Source organism: Doryrhamphus excisus, chromosome 11, assembly GCF_030265055.1.
Source record: "Doryrhamphus excisus isolate RoL2022-K1 chromosome 11, RoL_Dexc_1.0, whole genome shotgun sequence".
NCBI classification, from domain to species: domain Eukaryota; kingdom Metazoa; phylum Chordata; class Actinopteri; order Syngnathiformes; family Syngnathidae; genus Doryrhamphus; species Doryrhamphus excisus.
In genome coordinates, this window is record NC_080476.1 from 7,896,511 (window position 1) to 7,918,025 (window position 21,515).

The 21,515-nt window shown below is 41.2% G+C and overlaps 2 protein-coding genes and 1 long non-coding RNA gene across 6 annotated transcripts in view; 1 reads left to right on the forward strand and 2 right to left on the reverse strand.

Annotated features, from left to right (window-relative positions):
* zgc:175280 (cationic amino acid transporter 2 family protein) overlaps positions 1-10,892 on the reverse strand; it is an 86,940-nt gene extending 76,048 nt beyond the window's left edge. Inside the window, exons 1-2 of the mRNA XM_058087946.1 lie at positions 10,661-10,892; positions 7,633-7,700 (exon numbers count right to left, since the gene is read on the reverse strand). Of these exons, the coding sequence (XP_057943929.1) occupies positions 7,633-7,689 (57 nt within the window). The 5' untranslated portion in view covers positions 7,690-7,700; positions 10,661-10,892. The remainder of the gene's footprint in view (positions 1-7,632; positions 7,701-10,660) is intronic.
* Positions 10,373-14,830, forward strand: wasf3a (WASP family member 3a). 4 transcript variants are annotated; one of them, XM_058087952.1, is made up of 9 exons: positions 10,373-10,578; positions 11,264-11,367; positions 12,129-12,263; positions 12,339-12,492; positions 12,564-12,681; positions 12,972-13,156; positions 13,489-13,683; positions 13,776-14,068; positions 14,139-14,829. In XM_058087952.1, the coding sequence occupies exons 2-9, from the start codon at positions 11,286-11,288 to the stop codon at positions 14,294-14,296; spliced, it is 1,320 nt and encodes a 439-aa protein (XP_057943935.1). In that variant the 5' UTR covers positions 10,373-10,578; positions 11,264-11,285; the 3' UTR covers positions 14,297-14,829. The 4 variants fall into 4 exon arrangements, with proteins under 4 accessions (XP_057943935.1, XP_057943932.1, XP_057943934.1 ...); XM_058087949.1 differs by having other exon boundaries at positions 10,374-10,578; positions 11,264-11,418; positions 14,139-14,828; XM_058087951.1 differs by lacking the exon at positions 10,373-10,578 and adding an exon at positions 10,647-10,834 and having other exon boundaries at positions 14,139-14,830.
* Positions 14,831-14,842: 12 nt separating this feature from the next.
* LOC131138750 (uncharacterized) lies at positions 14,843-21,244 on the reverse strand. Its single transcript, XR_009132132.1, has 3 exons — positions 16,434-21,244; positions 15,744-15,875; positions 14,843-15,488 (listed from the first exon to the last, which is right to left on the reverse strand). It is a non-coding gene; the product is annotated as an uncharacterized LOC131138750 (long non-coding RNA).
* Positions 21,245-21,515: the final 271 nt, after the last annotated feature.

Genomic DNA, 21,515 nt, shown 5'->3' on the forward strand with positions numbered 1-21,515 from the left:
AGGTACTATATTTGGATACAATGCTCCCCATGGTCCTATTAAAATTAGTCCTGCAGAGCACCACAGGCTCCCTACGCTTATCGGGTTAAAATGAAAATCCCATCACTCCATTGTCCTAGGAGTTTTTTTCCATCTTGGAATCCTTGACAACATAACATCACATTCCTAAGCATCAACTTCTGTTTTATCATAACATACACTACAGTCGTCCCTCACTACATTGCAGTTCAAATATCAGTAGTATTAGTACAATGGTGACTACAGGGGTGTTACTTCATGCTTACAGGGCTCTAATGTTACAAAAACATTTTTTTGGTTTTCTATGCTCTAACTACAAAATACTTAATGTATTAATATTGAATCCTACATCCCGGAAATTCACACAATAACCACGATACACGATAAATGACTGCCCGGAGAAGGTGTTATTCAAGTAGCAACAGGTCTGCCCGATGACAGGTGATTAAAGCATCTGTGAAGGGAGTGACAACCATTTATAACCAGAGCCCACATATTCCATCCCATCTCGTCCATCCTGGTCAAGGAGAGAATACATCACAAACCCCTCCTTCAAGGCCATCCACAACATCAGCCCTACTTATCTGACTGACCTCCATTTCAGCACCCCAGTTCAATCCCTCAGATCCTCCCATCCATCCAACACCATGAGGAGCAGAGCTTTCGGTCATTGGAAATATCGACTCACTCCAGGTCTTCAAATACAAACTCAAACCTCAACTGTTCAAGACGGCATTCTCCCTTTCATTAATGAAATTACACTTATCAATGGAGTCTCAAAATTGCTTGAGATGACCTGTAAAACCTTATATTACATTGAACACAGATTTTTCAGAAGTTGTGTTAGTGAAAATCAATTATGGTAAAAATTCATTGTATGGTCATATCACCTCGTACTTCGGTACGTGACAAAAATAAAATAAAAAAATACTTATATTCACTATACTATATTTATACTATATTAGGAAAGCAGGAAGTGAACAAATGTAACAGTTACTGATTGCAAAACTACCAGATGGAGGGGTAGGATTTAATAAGCTTTGTTTCTTCCTACTCCTTTTGGACATGTGGAACTGTGAACTGATTATGGGATGCACTCAATTGTAATCTGATGCATGTTCAAATGAAATAAAACCATTACCATTACCATTACCAAAATAGTTTACAAGACATACTGCATAAAGGTAAGGCCATAGGCCAAACTGACCTATATAGTAGCTCATTATTATGCAATATACCCTTCCAATGTTCACTTATTTGAATCCCTTTTAAACATACTATATGCAAGCCAATGAGGTGACAGATAATGAATGGGAGATAAATGTACAGGTTCTCCTTTGACGAGGAGCAACACCACATTTCTTTGGTCTGGCTGGCTGAATAGCGAGCTGGGATGTGGCCTCACTCATTGCAGACAAGCTAAGTTGGTATTTACAGCATGGTGGGGCACTGACCTTCACACCTCACACCCCATTCATTCATGTTACCAAAGAAAGGAACTGTTTGCTGTGAAAAGATACAGAGGGTTTTGTGGCTTGACTCAACTTTTTTGTTGTTGCAAACCGTGTGGGATGTGACACAAGGAAACGGCGTCCAATTAGCAAATGAGGGACATGGCCGTTGTTGAATGCTCTTTCGGACATCTTTTTAGTTCTGATCGCTCAAGCGTGCAATCATCCACCTGCTACTTTTAAATGACATTCTTTTTCAGATCGCTGTTTAAAAGGGTTTAAATTGTTTCCAAACTTGCAGAATGATGTAAATCACAGGCAGTCTTTGGGGCTGATGGACAATAACTTCCCTCATTATAAAAGCTCCTTTTGACGGAAACAAGGTCTACAATCAAAGTTCAGCTGAAATTGATACAGAAAGCAGTTTCCAATTAAAAAGGCTGTGGTGGATGTGAAAGTCCTGACCACACAACAACACTATCAAGTCATGCTTTAAATCAGTACGACATGTATTAAAAATATATTCATTTATTTGTAATTGTAATTTATTTTAGGGCTACATCCAATAACAGATTAATCAGTCGATTCTTTTTTTCAATTAATCAACAAATTTGATTATTAAAGCACATTTTTAATTTGAGTGTCTTTATTCAGAAATAGAAAATTTGACCATAGGTATGAATGTGAGTGGCTGCAAGGCGGACGAGTGATTAGCCTCACAGCTAGGAGACCCAAGTTCAATTCCACCCTCAGCTATCTCTGTGTGGGTTTTGCATGTTCTCCCTGTGCATGCATGGGTTTTCTCTGGGTACTCCGGTTTCCTCTCACATTCCAAAAACATGCTAGGTTAATTGGCGACTCCAAATTGTCCATAGGTATGAATGTCAGAAAAAAGGCAAAAAGGCCCATCGCTGTTTTCCAAAGTCAAAGCTGATATGTGTGAATATCTTCTTTTGCCTAAAACACAAAAATAATAGATCTGCTTTCATGGAGGACTGAGGAAATTAAACCATATTCACATTTGAGAGGCTGAAATCAGAGAATATTTATACTAATCCATTACCAAAATAGTTGGTGATTAATTGGATAATCAATTAACAATCAATTAATTGTTGCAGCTTTATATTTTCTTGTCATCTATAACACAGCTAAGATGTAAATGTTTTGTGCAGATAGCTTAGCATATATTGGCCTAAATTGGATTGGCTTCAGCATCTTTAATGTATAAAATGTATCAACGTGGCCCCCTCCACATCCTTTCATTTTTCTGTTTGCGGCCCTCGGTGGAAAATTGTGGACAGCCTTGCCTCCAATGAATGTAAGTCCGGCAAAAAAAAAATTTATACTGTTTTTTAGTACCACTCATTTGTAATCTAAACGTATCGGCAGTGAGAACGTAAACCTGTGACCGGAGGGGGTGACGATGTGGCAGTTATAATAGTTGTTTAAAACACTTCACTAACGCTTAAGTTAAAGCCGGAGAAGAAAGCAAAGATTAGAGCCTCTTTGTGCTGCATGGCATTAAACATATTTATCTTTTGCTGATCATCTGACTGTGAAATCTATGAAAAGCCTTGTTCTAAAGACCAGGGAGAGAAGCTCTCGCTTTATTTCAGTTTTCCCCTCTGTAGAAAAAGTCTGTAGACGTGTTTAAATCTGTGCAACAAGTGTGTGTTTTGACTTTAAATGAGCAAACAATAAAAGGTACAGTTTTTGTACAAGTCTTTGCTATTTTAAGACATCTGAGTTGTGGTAACAATTGCCTCTTCATTGAAGCATCTAAAGGGGCTTTTCCTTTGAAGGCTGCCTGAGCCAAACAATTCTATCAGACCCCCGTCCTTCTCAATGAAGGCCTACAAAGAGCCATCGCTGAAAAGACATTTACTTGTGGGAAATAATAGAAAAGCAAATGTTGAGAAATTAGAGCTTAGAAGATTAGCAAATTTGATAGAATGTGTACGGATAGCATTAAGTGCCATTCCCAGGAGAGCGCGGGAAAACAAAAGGCCATCAGAGAAGGGGTACGGAGTGAGGTCAAATTGTGTCGGGCTGAGTTACGTGCAGATGAGTGCACTGAAGCTGACCTGTGTACCAAGTGTAGGCTTGCAGTGGTGTCTTGAAAAAGCCAGATTGTATCGGAGTTCCTTGATGTCATTCTATCTCCAGTGGGCCATGTGCCGATAGTTGACAGCCTCCCGCTTTGACGACATTATTTTTCTCTCAAAGCTGCCTATCCTTGAAAGCGTCCAGATAATGTCCACGTATGTGAAAGGGCACATGTGTGATCCGGTAACAAATTAGGCCATTCATAAATTTGGAACAATGACAAGAATTCCAGTGGTCAGATTTGAACTGGTCAGTGAGCTTGGGATGAGCTCACAGTCATCTGCTGCTAGCATTGGAAATTATTTGGACAAAAATTAACCCAGTACATTACCCACTGACATTTGGACAATGATGGAGTCTTATTTATGTGCAGATGAACAGAATATGAATAAATACAAGTGAAAAGATGACAGTATTTTACCAGGCAACAGAATAAAAGCATTGTATTTTCTCAATTGTCTACATATGTCTATTCTGAATATTGACTCAAATAAAAGGCATCCAACTGATTCAATAAGACTTGAGCTGACAGCAGACAATCATTTCATTACCTCTATATCCCCCTTGTGGTGAGTAGTTGGTACTACACTGATGAGTCAAGCCCACTAATACATTTGAGTTAGGTTAAACCATAACTTTTCGGTTGCATGCCTTTTGATTGTTTTGTAGCTTTTTTTTTTTTACCCTACATTGGGCCTATTATAAACTTCAGTCTTACAAGTTTTTCATAAAAAGATAAAACCTATTGGTCATGTTTTACAAACATAACATCACATTGAGATGAATGTGCTAAAACTAAAATATATTGTCTACATGGAGCCAATAGTACATTAAAAAATATTTTTTGAAAATGATAACTCTCCATAGTAAAGGTGATTAAAATTAATTACTCCTTTATTTGGGAATTTTGACGTCCAATTGTTTGTTTCCAGGAGTAGATAGTGAAAGTTAGCAGAGTGCAGGACAAATAAAGTTACAAACTAATCATTTCCTCTTCATATGTCTCTTAGCACTGTGGAGTAGGCCTAATTGAACTCACGTGCCTCCTGAGATGTGCCCTGACGGCGGTAAGACCATTTATTTTTTGGGGGCTGCACTTCTTTTGCAAAAGACATTGTCCCTTTTTTCTCCAAAGCAACTAACGCACACGATGAGATTCCTTGGCGCACACAGTCACACAGGCTTTTAGACACTCATTAGCCCCTGCTAATACAATAAGTGTCACCTTCCATTACATGGTGCAGGTTTGGATATCACGATTGGAAAGCCACCAAATCTCCACACAAGAGGCACCACAGTCTCATGCCTACTATTGTCTTTCAGCCACAATGTCGAATTGTTTTCCTTTGCTCTGATACCAATGCCAAAATTAAACAAAATTTACCAAAGTAAACATAAAGCAATCATAGTGAAGTTTTTTTGGTTTGTTTTTAACAAGAGTCAACGCACTGGCGAGTTAATGAAATGGCACATTCCTTCATAGTGGGGATCTTGATGGGTTTGTTTAGGAGTGGGCAGCTGTATAAGGAGTTGCCACACCCCATTCTATTCAAGCCTGTTGTCTCGCATATGAGCAGCACATGCGGAGTTGTTGAAAATCTTAATCAAGACTCGTAATTCTCCATGCTGTCGTCTGAGCAGCCCTGTGTACTCACGTGAAATGCTGACAAACACGTTGTGTCGGTCTATGGCCTGCAGGTTTGGGGGGATTTTTACACACGACACATGATGAGGTGTGGGTGTCCATTACAATATATTGAAAACTAATAACATGTGATTTTCACAATGTTGATGCAAACATTCAAAATAACAAAATAACGGAAGATGTTGTATGCAACAAAGGCAGGAAAAATTCAAGGGAACACCAACAAGTAAAAAAATGTCTCATATTTCCAGCATTTTATGAAAACTACAGTACAGACGTGAAAGTACAAACGTGAAAGATTACAATTCTTAAAGTATTCAAGAATTTTCAGCACAGCATAAAAAAACAATACTGCCACAGAAAGGGCGCAGTACATCCCACTACATAACCATAAGTGGCGGGGACTCTCCTTGTGAGCGGTGGCAAAGGGCATGCAGTCTTCCTCGTGCAGCAGATGCCCCCGAAGACGACTTGCGACAGATGAGTCCAAAATTAGCGTGACGCGTGTTTAACAGGCAAAGCCCCCGCAACACTGACGTTTGACAAGATGATAGGCGTCGGTGATCATTATTATGGTCTCCACTTAAGCGAGCAGGAAATATTCATAATACAAACGGGCCTGAGGAGATTTCCATAAAGGAATACAGCACAAGGAGTAGAATTGTGGACAAGATGCTTTTCAATGCGTGAAAGCATTAGCATATTTAAGTTAAGGCAGTGTGTGTTAAACAGGCTGTTAACTGTTTGGTTAAAATGATGCAAGAAGAATTCCTTCCCATGTGACTTAGCACGAGTTGACCTCAGTCCTTCCTTCCTGACAAAAAGGTGCCAATGATGGCAAGTTTGGTATGAGGGTGAACATGCCAAGGAGGTGCCCCACACACACCCCTCCCCTCCAGAACCATTTGGACCACAGGGAATGGGTTAATCACATTAGAGGCCCAGAAGAGAGATGGGAAGTAGACAGTACCGTGACAGCCGGGGTAGCACTGGCACGACTAATCCCGTTAGAGCGAGGAAAAAGGGGGACGCCATCGCGCCTACGAGGCTGAGAAAGAGAAAAACATTTTCCCAGGAATGAGTTCACCTGTATGGTAACTGGGAGAAGTTGGCCTGCTGATGCCTATTAGACAAACAATCACACTTGGCACATCCAAATGTTTTTTTTTCCCCTTCATGCTGGGCACCACTTTATTGTCAGTGCTTGGAGAGAAAAAGAAAACAAAAAACAAAACAATCGGCAGTAGACAGTGGCATTGCGTGAGATCCTCTTTCATGCCACGGTAAAAGCAGCCCCTTTCAACTTGGTGCCATCAGCCTCCCAAACAGTGAGACGATGAGGAGGGGGGGGGGGGGTGCTGTAAGAAGGACAGAGCTTACTTCATCTGCCATTGTAAGTGCACCCGAGTTCAACTTTAATGTAAACCTTTGCAGGCAGGATATGAATGGGATGCTCTCTATAAAAATATATCCTGCTGGTTAATCCGGCAGATGGCCACAGTGGCGGACACTACAAGCACGGCTGGCCACTGCAGGGGTAACAGGGAATGTCCGATCAGCCGCCACTCTTCAGCCTGGGAGATACGGAATCAAGATTCCTAACTCTCCTTTGGCAACGCTGGGAAACAGAGCCGTCACTTTGGATCCATCAAGTTTCTTGTTAATCTCGCTCGCCATTTCTTTTTTCTTTCTCCCCATTTTTGCGTCGGGCCCTTTTGTTGCAGGGATTAAGCCAAGTGGTAAAACAGTGATTTAATGATCTTTCCATGGCTATGTGCACCACTTAACCATGAGACAAACAAGCCGAGACATTCTTAGAGTCACCCCCACTTAAGGCGGCGGCTCAGGAACTGTGAAGGCTTTTCATGCAGCATTAAGCTGCGCCTTATTATTTTTCTCGCTGTTGTGTGATGGGTGGTGCGCCACTATGGGAAAATTCAAGGTTTTGTCTTTTGCTAATACCCATTGTAAACAAGACGAGAAGACAACAGTTGCTTAATTACATTGTGATAGTGTCATATTAATGTATTTGGAAAAAAAAGCCTCAGACCAGAACTTCTAATAAAGAGTTTATATTTACGTATTTACTTGATGATCATCTTCCTTGAATTGGTGATGATTTTTGTTGCGACAAAACGTTTCAAATGAATGACACTCTTTCTATAACTTACATTGCAAATTGCAGTATTTTCCCTATTTTGTATACACTGTGTTTATTTATGACATTCATCCAGTGATGTGTTCAATCATTACATGAGATGTGACCAATATCGGTAAGAAATACAATATCAAGCATCGTCACCTTCAATTTGATATATATATATATATATATATATATATATATATATATATATATATATATATATATATCAAACACTAGCATGTTTATTCTTTAATAAGTTGACACCTTACCTGCAATTTCTCATGAAGTGACAGGAGCATGATATCCATTAAAGACATTTGAGACATCCTCCACACAGCTGCAAAAATCATAAAGAAAAAAAAACATATTATACATGAATATATGGTATAATCAATACACATTCATGATAGAGAATAGCTTGACATTGAAGAGCCCTTCAAATCTCTCACACATACTAATCTGATCATTTAGCAGGGTTACCGCTAAATGTAATTGATCGGGGTTCTGCTTTTTTGTTAAAAAGCAGAAGCTGTTTTGTGTTTCTCCTACTAGTATGCTGCTGAATTTACGTGTAAACACATCAAAAATACACTTGAAGTCTATCTTTTGAGTCACGTAAAAACATGAGGCGCATCAGATGCACGTGAGACACGTGTGTGTCGGTATGACATGCTGCTACGCCTGTGCAACGTTACGTTTCTGGTGTAAATTTGGCTTTAGGCTGTCACTTTAAGTGCTCTCAGCAACTTTGCCATTAAATTATGTTTTGCAAGATTCAGTTTTGCTGTTTGTTGAAAGAAAGTTAAATAAATAGGTCATCATAAATTGTCATTTTTCATAATAAAAGAAAAATTGCAGATGTAGCAGCAGCATGACACAGCGGTGGCTCTTTCCACGCAGCCCACCATCACAACTTCAAAAAAATCCTAGTGGAAATCCTGTTTAGGTAAGGTGTGTGCTACTAACAATAGCCAGAAGATGGCATCAATGGGAAAGTGAGAGGGAATCTTTAAACCATCATTGCTAAGGACAGGAATATCTACTTAAAATAGACATGCATAACAAGATAAAAACTGACCAGGGGACGCTAATAATAAACAATGTATTCGTAACACGTCAAGATGATGGCAAAAAGGCATTTCTGGTAATAAACATTGAGTGCACTGGCATTAATCAATCAAGATAAATAGAAATATATAATAGAGGAATACATCAGATGTAATGGATGACAAACACGTATTTGTGGAGGGCAGTTAGTAGAAAAAGTGAGTGATAGCCTGCAATGGAGCACACCAGGATGGTGATAATGGGGTAGGGGTCTAAGTATTATATTGAGGTTAATACCTCTCATCTGACTAAGATTATGGCACCATCAAAAACACGGACAAGTGACATGCTGTATTCCAATGTCATCACACCATAATAAAAACAATTCCAAGAAAACAAATAATGGGCTTAAGAGTATTAAATAGGAATGGAAATATGAATGCGTTGCGGGCCATGGGTGGAATAAATGAAAGGACAATTTCGGCAGGAAGCACAAATCAAAGGAAATACAGCTGGAATAGGTGCAGATTCTGAAAAATCTAAAAGGTTTTCTGTACAAATGGTCGAAAAATGAGCATAATAGGTCCCTTGTAATACTAAAACTGCTACAAATAACACAAACCTTTGGAATACTCTGTGATTTAGTTACAACATATACAAAATATAGGAACTTCATCCTTTGAATTCTCAGTGTGTGGTCCTCACTGGAAAATGTCTGGACTGGGTAAGCGTAAAAAGTCAACCCCTGAATGTTAAAACTTGTCAGTGCCACGAATTAACAACTTTGTCTGTTCTTCCTTTAGTGCTGAGCAGTCAGGACAGAAACTACTGCTACATCACAACACATTTCAAACTCAGGCAACCTCCTTATGTGCCACTTGCAAGACTCCAGCTGTTTTCACGATTTTTTTCTAGTTCCTAAAGTGTACAATACACTGACATGTAACGTCATGCTTTTAGGATTAAACCATGTCTTTATACAAGCAGCACACTCCTGTTTGTTGTATATAGTTTGACGGTGTGCTAGTCATAAAGATTTAAGCCTCCATATCTGGGTTACACTGCTCCCTCCCACAATCCAGATGAGGCCATCTGTGAAAAAGAAACTGTGTGTGTGTGTATGTGTGTGTGTGTGCAGGAGATGCTTTCAAATCAAATGGTGAGTGTCTCGTTTACTGTTAATCCAGGTCAGCACTACTGAGATATTAACAGACTGGCAGGCTGCTGTTTACGGTGAAGACTGAAGGATTTTAACTAAAAAAATATGTTTCAGTGCTTCGTAAAATTATTTCTGTGCAATGTCAAAAGTTTTAAACCCACGGAAACCTGTATTGATTTATTCATGAAACAATGTTCAAGTCACTTTTTACTCCTGTGCATAGTGAATTTTGATACCGTTTTAAGCACGTCAAGACTAAAACAGTATTATGTACTTTAAATTTAAGGGAAAAAAAATCAATAATAATTTTTTATCAGACGCTCGGGGGCACCTGGAACTCTCCGCACTCTAGGCAATTGCCTGTGTGTGCCTAGGGGTAAATCCACCCCTGGAATTAATAAGACCCACTCCTTGTGCAAGTGTTAACGTGATGTTCTTTAATGTAGCATTTCTAAGCACATTTGAAATGATTAAAACAATTACAGTTACTACCGTGCAGTGTTTTCATGCAAGAATTTCCAAACTGCAAATAAGGAGGTAACCATGCAGGCTTTCTAACAGCCATTTGTCACCAAGAATTAAATGCTTACAAATGTAATGATGACTTATTTATTGGGATGCAAAGCACACCTAATGGTGTTGAAAATGTTGCTGATCTAAACTGATGACTTCCACCTCTTCTGTTGTCCAGGGTAGAAGGAGTTCTTAATTAGGCCTGGAAAAGCACAGGATGTCAAAGGTCCGCCATGGCGTTTGTGATTGGCTGCCAGGAGTAAATCTGCTGACTAAATCCCCTCATGTTGTGATTTAGACTGAGAGGTCATGTTGTCAAGAGTGCATTCCGCTGTGCACAAATGTCTCCTGCAAATACCTGGCACACGACAAGCGACGGAGGGGGGGGGGGGACCAAAAAGGACATTTCAATTTGAATAGAGACACTTAAGAGAGTCCACTGCCCCGCCCGGCTGGCGTTGGCGGGAAAAGATAACCACCGTACCCAACTCTGAAGGTAGGTTTAATGGCTTGTTGTTGTTTCCGTTGAACATATACTGTTATAAATAGTACGATTTTATAGACATATACAACGTTACCTGTCGAGTTTGTGGGCTGAAGAGTCGTTGTTTGTTACTTCCACCACACATCGTACGATAACACGTTAGCTGCTCGAAAATTGTTTGCTACTCCAAAGCGAGCAGCGCAATGAATTCTGGGTTATATACGCCAGCTGTAAAGAATTATGCAAACATGAAAGAATAAAAAATGCCGTAAGTATTCGGACTCGTCTTGGTTGGTGATTAAGGAAATATTAAAGTAGAAAAACAAATTATTAGAATGAAGTAACGGTAAATATCGGTTACTTCCGTGTTCTGAATCACGTGTATTAGTTGAGGGAAGTACAGAGTGACACAAAAAACTTAACATTTCAATAAAACCAAGGATGAAAAATATTGTATTCATAGTTATTGAAACTTGAAAACATGCCATTTAAAAGCAATGATGGAATGTTGCTGTCATGGGTTGTAAAAGATATATGATGGGCTAAACTTGCAATGTGTGCACAAAATAGATGGATGAAACTGTGTCTCATGGAATTACCGGTAAATGTTGCATAATTTGTAGGGTAAGATATGAAAGATATGAGGTTAACTTGTGCTGGGATTTATCCTGACAAATGTTGTCTGTCTGCTTTGCAGGTGCTATGGCCAACAAGAGGTGATGCCTTTGGTGAAGAGAACCATAGAACCTCGGCACGTGTGCCACACTGCAGTGCCCGATGGGATTGGCAGTGAGCTGGAATGTATGAACAACAACACGTTGTCTGCCATCATCCGTCAACTCAGTAGTCTGAGTAAGATGATTGTTATTGTTATGATTATTTTCACGTTCATGTAGCAGTACACCTGTATAGTATGTCCCTTTTACACATGAGGGGGCTGACAAGGCTATTTTAGGAAACAAATTTCCCCTTGGACATCTGGCCGATAGACACACACGCTTAACATGCGTGTGGGATGGGATTTAATGAAGATAGGGGGGCTTAGCACTGACTGCTTAGCTTTGTAAACACAGGCAGATAAGATGGAGAATGAGTGGGAGGGAACAGAGACTCAGTCATGCAGTGTGCTGGGTAGTACTCTGTGCCATTCTTGCTGTGTGCTTGAGGATGGATCACGTGGTGCTCGTGTAATCCAGACAGATTCATCGGATTTAGAAAAGCACAATAGCTGTTGGCCACAACATGATACAAACAAGAGTTAATTTTATACAAATTGTATTAATTAAGAAATATGTTTATTGGTGTGGTGAGAGATAAGTCAAGTAAAAATATTGTTGGTCATTTCTAAGCATTATTATCTTGTATTGGATTTCATGGTGTACAAGCTTATACTGTACCAATTACTCCTACATTAGCTTTATTCAGGTATATTACCTTTGGTATATTCAGTGTCTTAGTAATGTTCTCTATTCTGTATATATTACATTTTAGTGTTATGAGTTATTTCTTACTTTGCGTTTATTAACAGATACTTTGTCTGGAATGTGTTTTTCTTGTCGCAGGTAAACATGCGGAAAATGTCTTTGGGGATCTTTTCAACGAAGCCAACGTCTTCTACACACGTGCAAACTCTCTCCAGGACCGCATCGACCGCTTGGCAATCAAGGTCACCCAGCTAGATTCCAATGTGGAAGACGGTTGGTCCCAACAACTTTTCCAGTTTGTTAAGACACCTTCGCAACCCCCATACTGACTGTCTTACTGTTTTGCAGTTTCTCTTCAGGCCATAAACCTGAGAAAGGCGTTCAAAAGCTCGACTATCCAGGACCAGCAGGTGTTGTCCAGATGCAGCGCTCCAAGCTCGGTGGCTGAGATGTACGACATCAGCGACCAGCCTCCTCCGCTCAACGACCTCACCACTTACAGGTACTCCAACAGCATTATTATCAACTTAACAAGTCAACAAACAGGACAGAAACATGTTTTTTTTTTAACAGAGAGGACAACACTGACGCCATAAAGTTCTACTCAGACCCTTCATACTTCTTTGAATTATGGAAGGAGAAGATGCTACAGGACACAGAGGACAAGAGGAAAGAAAAGAGGAGGCAAAGAGTGAGTGCACAATATTATTTTAAGATACACTAACCACACAAAACGTAAAATATGCATTTTTAAAGATACTGTAATGCCGAGAGAGATGTTTATCCTTATAGTTTGCAGGTGCAGCTGCACTGCATCATACTGAGAGTTGTTCCTAACGATCTAATACATGTGTCTCCAAACCTTTTCCAGCAGGGCTGCATACATAAAACATGAAAGGTTTTACACTACTACTCCAACCTCCAAACAGAATAATAAAATGTTTTTGCTTCATGATTTTACCCTCCATGCACGTCTCCCAGGAGCAGAAGCGATGCGTGGAAAGCAGCACCCTCCAGCAGCAGGTGAAGAAAGTGAGGAAAGCTCGAAACCGAAGACAAGAGTGGAACATGATGGCATTCGACAAAGAGCTCCGCCCAGATCACCGCCACCCGCAGACGCTACGGCGAGGGGCGTCTTCCGAGGGCTCACTCTCCCCAGAGGGCAGGTTTGTGCCTCACCATGCAGTCCAGTTTGGGAGTTTGTTGCTATGCTGGCCAGTAACATGTGCACATAGCTTACATGAGAGTTGTATTAAAATCTCTGCAACTACAATATAAAGATGAATGCGTCGGGCAACCCTGGTGCCACTCCAGAGGTCAGGTGAAGCAGAGCATAAAGCAAGGGGAGCCACGTTGCCATGGTGCACTGTAGTAAGACACCTTCTCCGAGCAGACCCGGTGTTACCATTATTAATCTCGCGAGATATTGTGACACCCCTAAAAGCGGCAATTTCTTTTTTTTTAAATGGCAAATCATGTTTCTTTCACGTTCTTCCAGGCCTGACCTTCCAGAGTACCCTGTCCCCCCTGTGCCAGTCCACAGTGCTTCTAATGTCAAGCCACTTGGGAATGTGCAGTCCTCCCCACCTGTGGAGCACGAGTACCACAGTATTGACATCAACTATAAGAGAACAAGCACAGTAGAAGCTACAGAGAAGATGAATGGTTCAGCACGTGCGTCAGAAGATTACAAGTATGTCAGAACGGCCGTGTTCACAGCTGGAATTAAATATTTTCATTTCAGTTGCAACCTAATCCTCCTTTTTGTTTTTCTTTGTCTATCAGCTGTACCCCACCTCCAGTTTCACCAGGCCCACCCATCCCCTCAGCCCAGACAGCCTTTGCTTTCCCTCCACCAGCAGCTCATAACGGAGCCACCACGCAAATAGGCCCTGGTTATCCTCTTCCGCCTGTGCCTCCACCAGGACCTCGCATGGCTCCTTCTCCCCCGTGTCCACCACCTCCACTTCATCCACCGCCAGCTGCCCCCTCTCACCTTTCCGGACTGGGTAGAAGTGTCAGAGCTGAATCAAAACCAGTGAATGCAAGAAGCGATCTACTATCTGCGATCCGCATGGGTGGGTATACTTTTGAACCACCAAGTGACATTTGTGTGTGGTTATGTAATTGTAACATTATGGTTATTAGGCATCCAGCTGAAAAAAGTGCAAGAGCAGCAAGAGATGCAGAGCAAGCATGACCCAGTGGGGAATGATGTGGCTACCATTCTGTCAAGGCGCATTGCAGTTGAGTACAGTGACTCTGAAGACGACTCAGAACTGGATGACAACGAATGGTCAGACTGAAGACAGTGCAACTGAAGAGACTTTTAGGAGAATATTTTTGACATATGTATCCTCATGTCTTTGGAAGAACAATGTGTTTGGAAGCAGATACAATGATCTTCATTGCCCACATTTTAGCCCAACCCTTTGTGAAGCCCCATTCATGGCACACTGCAGCACTGAAATGAAACACCTATGCTTCAGTGACGTGTTTGCAGGGAGCATCCAAAATGTATGAACCAATGCAGTAACACTACTAGTTGTGTCTAAATGTGTTTCTCCCAGTATACAAGTGTTTCATTTCAGTTCTTGTGCTAGTAACTGATTTTTCTGTGGTATGTTTTTCAGTATTCCCTAAAAAATACTGTATTGTGATAACCTACCTGTATTTCTTCTTTTCTCTATTTTTAAATTGAAATACGGTACTGCACTGAATACACAGGTGATAGAATGTGATTCCTGCAGTTAATTTCTAGCAATGACCAAATATGCATTGCTGGTTGTAATTAGAAATGAATAATCATATAAATAAAAAGCTGTGCTTTATATATTCAAATTTGTTTTGTCTTTGAAAGTCACATTAAATACCGTAATGACAACATTCAGTTGCAGAGCTGAATTATGGAACGGTAAAAGAACACCAAAAGAGTCCAAATATAGAATTACTATACGATATCATTACTAACTATATATTTTCAATGACACATTTGTGAAATTTATTCTAATTGTTGATTAGAACACACGTAAACACACGTAAAAGTCATTCAGGTGCTTGACTCGGGTGAAATTAGCAAAGATGTCCAGCAGGTGTCAGCAGCGTAGTATCTAATGGAGCCAAGTGTCCACCGTCGACTCAGCAACTGTGGCGCATTAGCCGCCATGTTGGCTCACTGATCGCAGCACCGAAGCGGCAGTCTGAGCCAGAATGGCGACATGTTCTTCCCGTGATAGTCCGGTGCCTGGCAGGTGATTAGCACAGCAAAGCTTCTCGCTTCATCCAAGACGCGAGTAACAACCTGGATAATTGTACATCTTTGCGAGGTAGGATGTATGTCTGAGGATATTTTTTTATTATTTCCATTACGTCCTACTGGTGAGTCAACTGTTTTGAACATAATGGCGATTTAGTCGTTTGTTGCAGTGATGACGTTAGCATGTCGTTGCTAGCTGGTCACCTGACTTGTACGTGTACACGTACAGATCAGCTTTGCTCCTATAAATTATCGAAACAAGAAACACTTACTGCAAATAAGTGAATGTGACACAGACAAAATAGTAATATCCGTGGTGTGATAGTCATACACTGTATTATTAATGGTTTAGCAGCAGCATCTGCGTTAGGTCGAAACCCTGTGCTGTCAGTCTCGTTCATTCATATACTGCAGCATCGGATCATGTCCGCTGGCTTGTTGTTGTCATTTGAGATGGAGATCAGCATGGCTAAATATCGTGTCAGCACCTCACCTACCTCTCAATGGATTTTTCAGTTGAAGAGCTGTCAAGATGGATACCTCAAAACTTCCAAAGATCCAGGATGCAGAGCGAGAAAGCCAGTTTGGATATGTCCATGGAGTTTCTGGACCAGGTATGGTTTACTGGCCTATTGTAAATAGAATATGCACGAATGAGAATCTGAATGACTAAAGTTATATATTTAACATGTGCACACATGCATGCATATGTAATCAACATATGAGACCTAACATGGTTAAATGCTAAGACACACGCATGCACCTATGGATTTGATGATTCAAGGATCAATCAGCTCCTTGGCAATTTATTGGTCAGCAGTAGGTTTTGAAGCCTCATGTGTGAAATATTTTCAATGTTTGCTTTTTGTTCATCTCCTATCCACAGTGGTGACAGCTACAGCGATGGCTGGAGCTGCCATGTACGAGCTGGTCCGTGTAGGCCACAGTGAGCTGGTGGGAGAGATCATCCGTTTGGAAGGAGACATGGCCACTATTCAGGTTTATGAGGAGACTTGTATCCTGGTTTTCATGGTTAGCTAATCTGCCACATAGTCAGGGGTCATAGGTTCAAATTTCTGTTGGAACATCTCTATGTGGATTCGTGAGTGATTGTCAATATGTGCTGTGTCAGCTGGGATAGGCTCCAGCTCAGCCGTGATCTATTTGTGTCAGCTTCCCTGACTTACATTGCAACAGCTGGCGTGTCCGTGGGTGACCCAGTTCTTCGCACAGGAAAACCCCTCTCTGTAGAGTTGGGACCAGGAGTCATGGGCTCAATCTTTGACGGCATCCAGCGTCCACTGAAAGACATCAATGACATCACGCAAAGTATCTACATCCCAAGAGGAGTGAACATCGGTGCCCTGAACAGAGACATCAAATGGGAGTTTAATCCTAACCAGAGTCTGCGGGTAAGAAAAGTGTGGCTGTTGTACCCTGTTAAAATGACACTCTATATTTGAGAACTTTTTTTAAGTTAGACCTATAATTTGCAAATTTGCAGGGTAATGAAGGAAATTGCCTATCTACTGTACTAGCGCTCCAGCTGCTCAGAAGCTATTTTTTCTTCCTTGTAGGTTGGCAGTCACGTTACAGGTGGCGACATCTACGGCATGGTGTACGAAAACTCCCTCATAAAGCACAAGCTGATGCTACCACCTCGCAGCAGAGGCACCGTCACCTATGTAGCTCCATCCGGAAACTATGATGTCTCTGTGAGTGTTTGCAAACTGAATAGCTAAAGTATAGCGGTTATTAATTAACTACAGAGAGTTTCTGCCCATGTTGTACTCAGGATGTGGTTCTAGAGCTGGATTTTGAAGGCATCAAGGAGAAGTTTACCATGGTGCAGGTGTGGCCGGTGCGCCAAGTCCGCCCAGTGACAGAGAAGCTGCCTGCCAATCATCCACTGCTCACTGGCCAGAGAGTTCTGGACGCTCTTTTCCCGTGAGGATTTCTCTATAAAGATACCTGCTAACATGTCTTTTAAATTTGCTTGCTTTTAAAGCAACTGCTGTGTTTGATTCATAGCTGCGTGCAAGGTGGCACCACAGCTATCCCTGGCGCCTTTGGATGTGGAAAGACTGTTATCTCCCAGTCATTGTCTAAGTACTCTAACAGTGATGTCATCATCTATGTTGGATGCGGAGAGCGTGGGAATGAAATGTCCGAGGTGCTGCGAGATTTCCCAGAGGTTGGTGGAACAACAACAGCATTTGGGCAAATGAAGGTGGTAATTTAAACTGTTGCTAATCGCACTACCTTTTCCCTACAGCTCACTATGGAAGTTGATGGCAAGGTAGAGAGCATTATGAAGAGAACGGCACTCGTTGCTAACACATCCAACATGCCTGTGGCTGCTAGAGAGGCTTCTATCTATACAGGTACTAAGGAAGTTTTTAAATATTCACATTTAAGAGGCTGAAATTTGAGGATATTTAAACATTTGAAAAACACAATGAAAAAACGATTATCAAAATAGTTGATTAATTTGGTAATTGGCCCTGTGATTGGCTGGCGACCAGTCCAGGGTGTACCCCGCCTCTTGCCTGAAGACAGCTGGGATAGGCTCCAGCACCCCCGCGACTCTCATGAGGATAAGCGTTAGAAAATGAATGAATGAATGAATGAATTTGGTAATTGATTAACCATCGAATAGTCATATGTTCCAGTTCTAATATATACAGAATAGGGATGTCCCAATCTGATCTTCCGGATTGGGGTCCAATTCGCTGTATTTTTGAAGGTCAGACAATGTCAGCTTCCGCCACGAGATCGGCTGATCCCGTTACCAAATCATGTTTGTAACGTTTGTAAGTGCTACACACTAACTTGCTAGGTGCAGCAATGCACCTCAAAGTTGGTTGCCACTGGACTTCCGCCACCTGCAAGAAGAAGACCATTACCACCATGCAGATATAAATTCACTTTGGACGTTGTTTGGACTTGGTAGTAGTGCTAGTTCCTGGGCTGCTTTGTCATCCTGCAGGGAGCTCTAACCGTTAGTTGTTAATACATGTTTAGAGGAAAAAGTTGAGTATGAATTAATTTCAGATAGTGAGAAAATCATGTTTAAGTCTGCTTTCACTTATTGTAAGTAATCCTCTACCCCTACCTGGTTTAATAGGTAGAGCTTAATAAAAGTCTTTACTAGTTTCCTCCATGATCACGTCTGCAGGGATCACACTGTCCGAATACTTCAGAGATATGGGTTACAACGTGAGCATGATGGCCGACTCTACATCGCGATGGGCTGAAGCTCTGAGAGAAATCTCTGGTAGATTGGCCGAAATGCCTGCTGGTGAGTTCACACTGAGTGCGACTGGCCTATACGCAAAAAAAAATACAAACTTGTGAACCTTGTCAAAATTTTGTTGCGTGCAGACAGTGGGTACCCGGCCTACCTGGGCGCTAGGCTGGCCTCTTTCTACGAGCGAGCCGGACGTGTTAAGTGCCTAGGGAATCCCGAGAGAGAAGGCAGCGTCAGCATCGTTGGAGCGTAAGTTAGTATGCTTCAAAATAAACCATGAGTATGAGGTGTGTTAGGTTCTATATGCTGATTTTCCCAGTGTGTCGCCCCCTGGTGGAGACTTCTCAGACCCTGTCACTTCAGCCACACTGGGCATTGTTCAGGTAAGTAATGATTCCTTACTACACTCTCTTCTTCTGCTTGTATGTGAGCTGTTTCCCCTTCCTCTTAGGTGTTCTGGGGGTTGGACAAGAAGTTGGCTCAGAGAAAACATTTCCCATCTGTAAACTGGCTAATAAGTTATAGCAAGTACACCAGAGCCCTGGATGAATACTACGACAAACACTTCCCCGAGTTTGTGCCTCTTCGTACCAAAGCCAAGGAGATTCTCCAGGAAGAGGAGGACCTGGCTGAGATAGTGCAGCTTGTAGGAAAGGTGAGGAATAAAAGCATGTAAGCTCATATAACTGAAGCTCGACAAAGTCATCATGGGTACATCTCATTGTCAGGCTTCTCTGGCAGAGACCGACAAGATCACGCTGGAAGTCGCAAAGCTCATTAAAGATGATTTCCTGCAACAGAACGGTTACACCCCGTATGACAGGTGACGACAAAACCAACCCGTGTACCACAACACCTTGAGCAAAACGTCCTCATGTGATGTTCTCCCGTCTTTACCAACAGATTTTGTCCTTTCTACAAAACTGTTGGCATCCTCTCCAACATGATCTCCTTTTACGACATGGCACGACACGCCGTGGAGTCGACTGCTCAGAGCGACAACAAAATAACCTGGGCCATGATCAGGGAGCACATGGGGGAGATCTTGTATAAGATCAGCTCCATGAAGTTTAAGGTGTGTATGTATGTTTATCGTTGGTCATGACTAAAGTAGCACTTCTAGTTTTACAATTGTCTTTCTTAGCAAACACACCAATGTGATATAATTTTAATTATAAGATCATGAGAAAAAGGTTTAGAGAATTAAGTAAGAATTAATTGTGGGAAAACTGAATATCAAACATACAAATTTATTACAACTTTAATGTTCCATCTTTAAACAATTGAGTCAACATGTTGTGAGGGGAAATTATATGAGAATAAAGTGCTAAATTACGAAAATGAAGACTAGAATGTAAAAATATAGTTTGATGACCAGGCCAAAGGCAACACAGAGACTTCAATTCCATCTGTTGATTGATCATCTTACATTATCATTCATTATTGGAGAGTATCTATACATTTTGTAGTACTTCAAATGTGTTTAATAAGAGTGTGATGCATAATTAGGACTTAAACCTGGGCTGTGTCACGAGTGAACAATGGCAACTGAAAAGAGAAGGGTAGCTGATGCTAATCAAATTATTACAACAGTCACTTTTATTGCAAATACTGATGCAAATTATCAATGGCGTATTCATTTTGAAGTGGGGGAAATAGTGTTTTTAAAACATAATTGCGTTTTGTGTCTCGTACCTGCCAGGACCCTGTCAAGGATGGTGAGGCTAAGATAAAAGCAGAGTACACCCAGCTGCTGGAGGACATGCAGAATGCTTTCCGAACCCTGGAGGAATGAGTTCTTCCTCACCTTTTAAGCCCCTCCTTCCAGTGTGGTGGTGCAGTACTGTATAGTGCAGATTAAATGGTCCTATTTCTGAATGTGAACTCCTTTGTGTTTACTCCCTCCCCCCTAGTAGACATTCCATATCATGTGCACACATTTTACATTGTTGATTTAGTGTCTACTGTCATCCACTCAATATGGACCAGTCAGCACTTATTTATTCCTCCATCATCAAATTGCAATTAAAATAAGTCAGGTGCTGCAAAGACAGGAAAGTCTAATGGGAACATGCACATGAATAAAGGGACAAGGGGAGGAGAACGGGGCCATCTTCCATTCCCTCTTACCTCCAATGTGTGACGATAATGATTATGTGGACTATATACTTGATATTATATGTAAAATGTGAATGAATGAGTCTGTTGGAATTGTGTTGTGACAAAACATGTGTCTGTAAAGTTAATGTGTCTCATGAAATAAAACAGTTAATTATGCAGTGGTATAATGCTGTTTTCGCTTCCTTCATTCACGGATTGCAAGGGATGTAACTTGTTTCGTCTGCTTTCTAAGGGTATGGTAAAATGGTGCCAAGAGCTGTCATTGATGTGACTCTAACCTTTACATTGACATTATTAACACGAATAGTACGTACGGTGTGGTCAAAATTTTAGACACACGTTGAGTCCAAACTTTGCACTACTGTATTGACTGCACATTACCCGTAACATCCCATCACTATCGTATGAAGCACTGAAATGAAAATAAGCCCCATCTCCTGCAAAAGCACAGCCACGTTTCCATGTGTTGGAAATCCAGTATCTACTGTTCAACTCATGACGTGGTAGTAATTTCTTCAAAATAGATTAGAGGCGGCCAGTGTATCTCCAGTTCCGGCCTCCATCAAGACTAATGGAAGCTCAAAACCACAGGAGCAAGAGCAGCAGCTTTTGCCTGCATTGATTGAGTCCATCCAGACTTACACTCATGGACATTAAAAAGGTTTCAGTGGCCCCACTCATACCTCATAATGCAAGCAGCCCTTGTTTAGATGATGGCGGAGTGTGTATGGCTATTCTCATAGCTAAATAACACTGTTGGGATGGTCAGTGTGGTTCTCATAACTAAACCATGAATCCATATTAGAAAATACTCAAAATGTCATTTTTTTAGAGCTACTATTATTGAAGCAGACAAAACGTGTTTGGGTCATGTTGTACTAAGTTGATACATTTTATG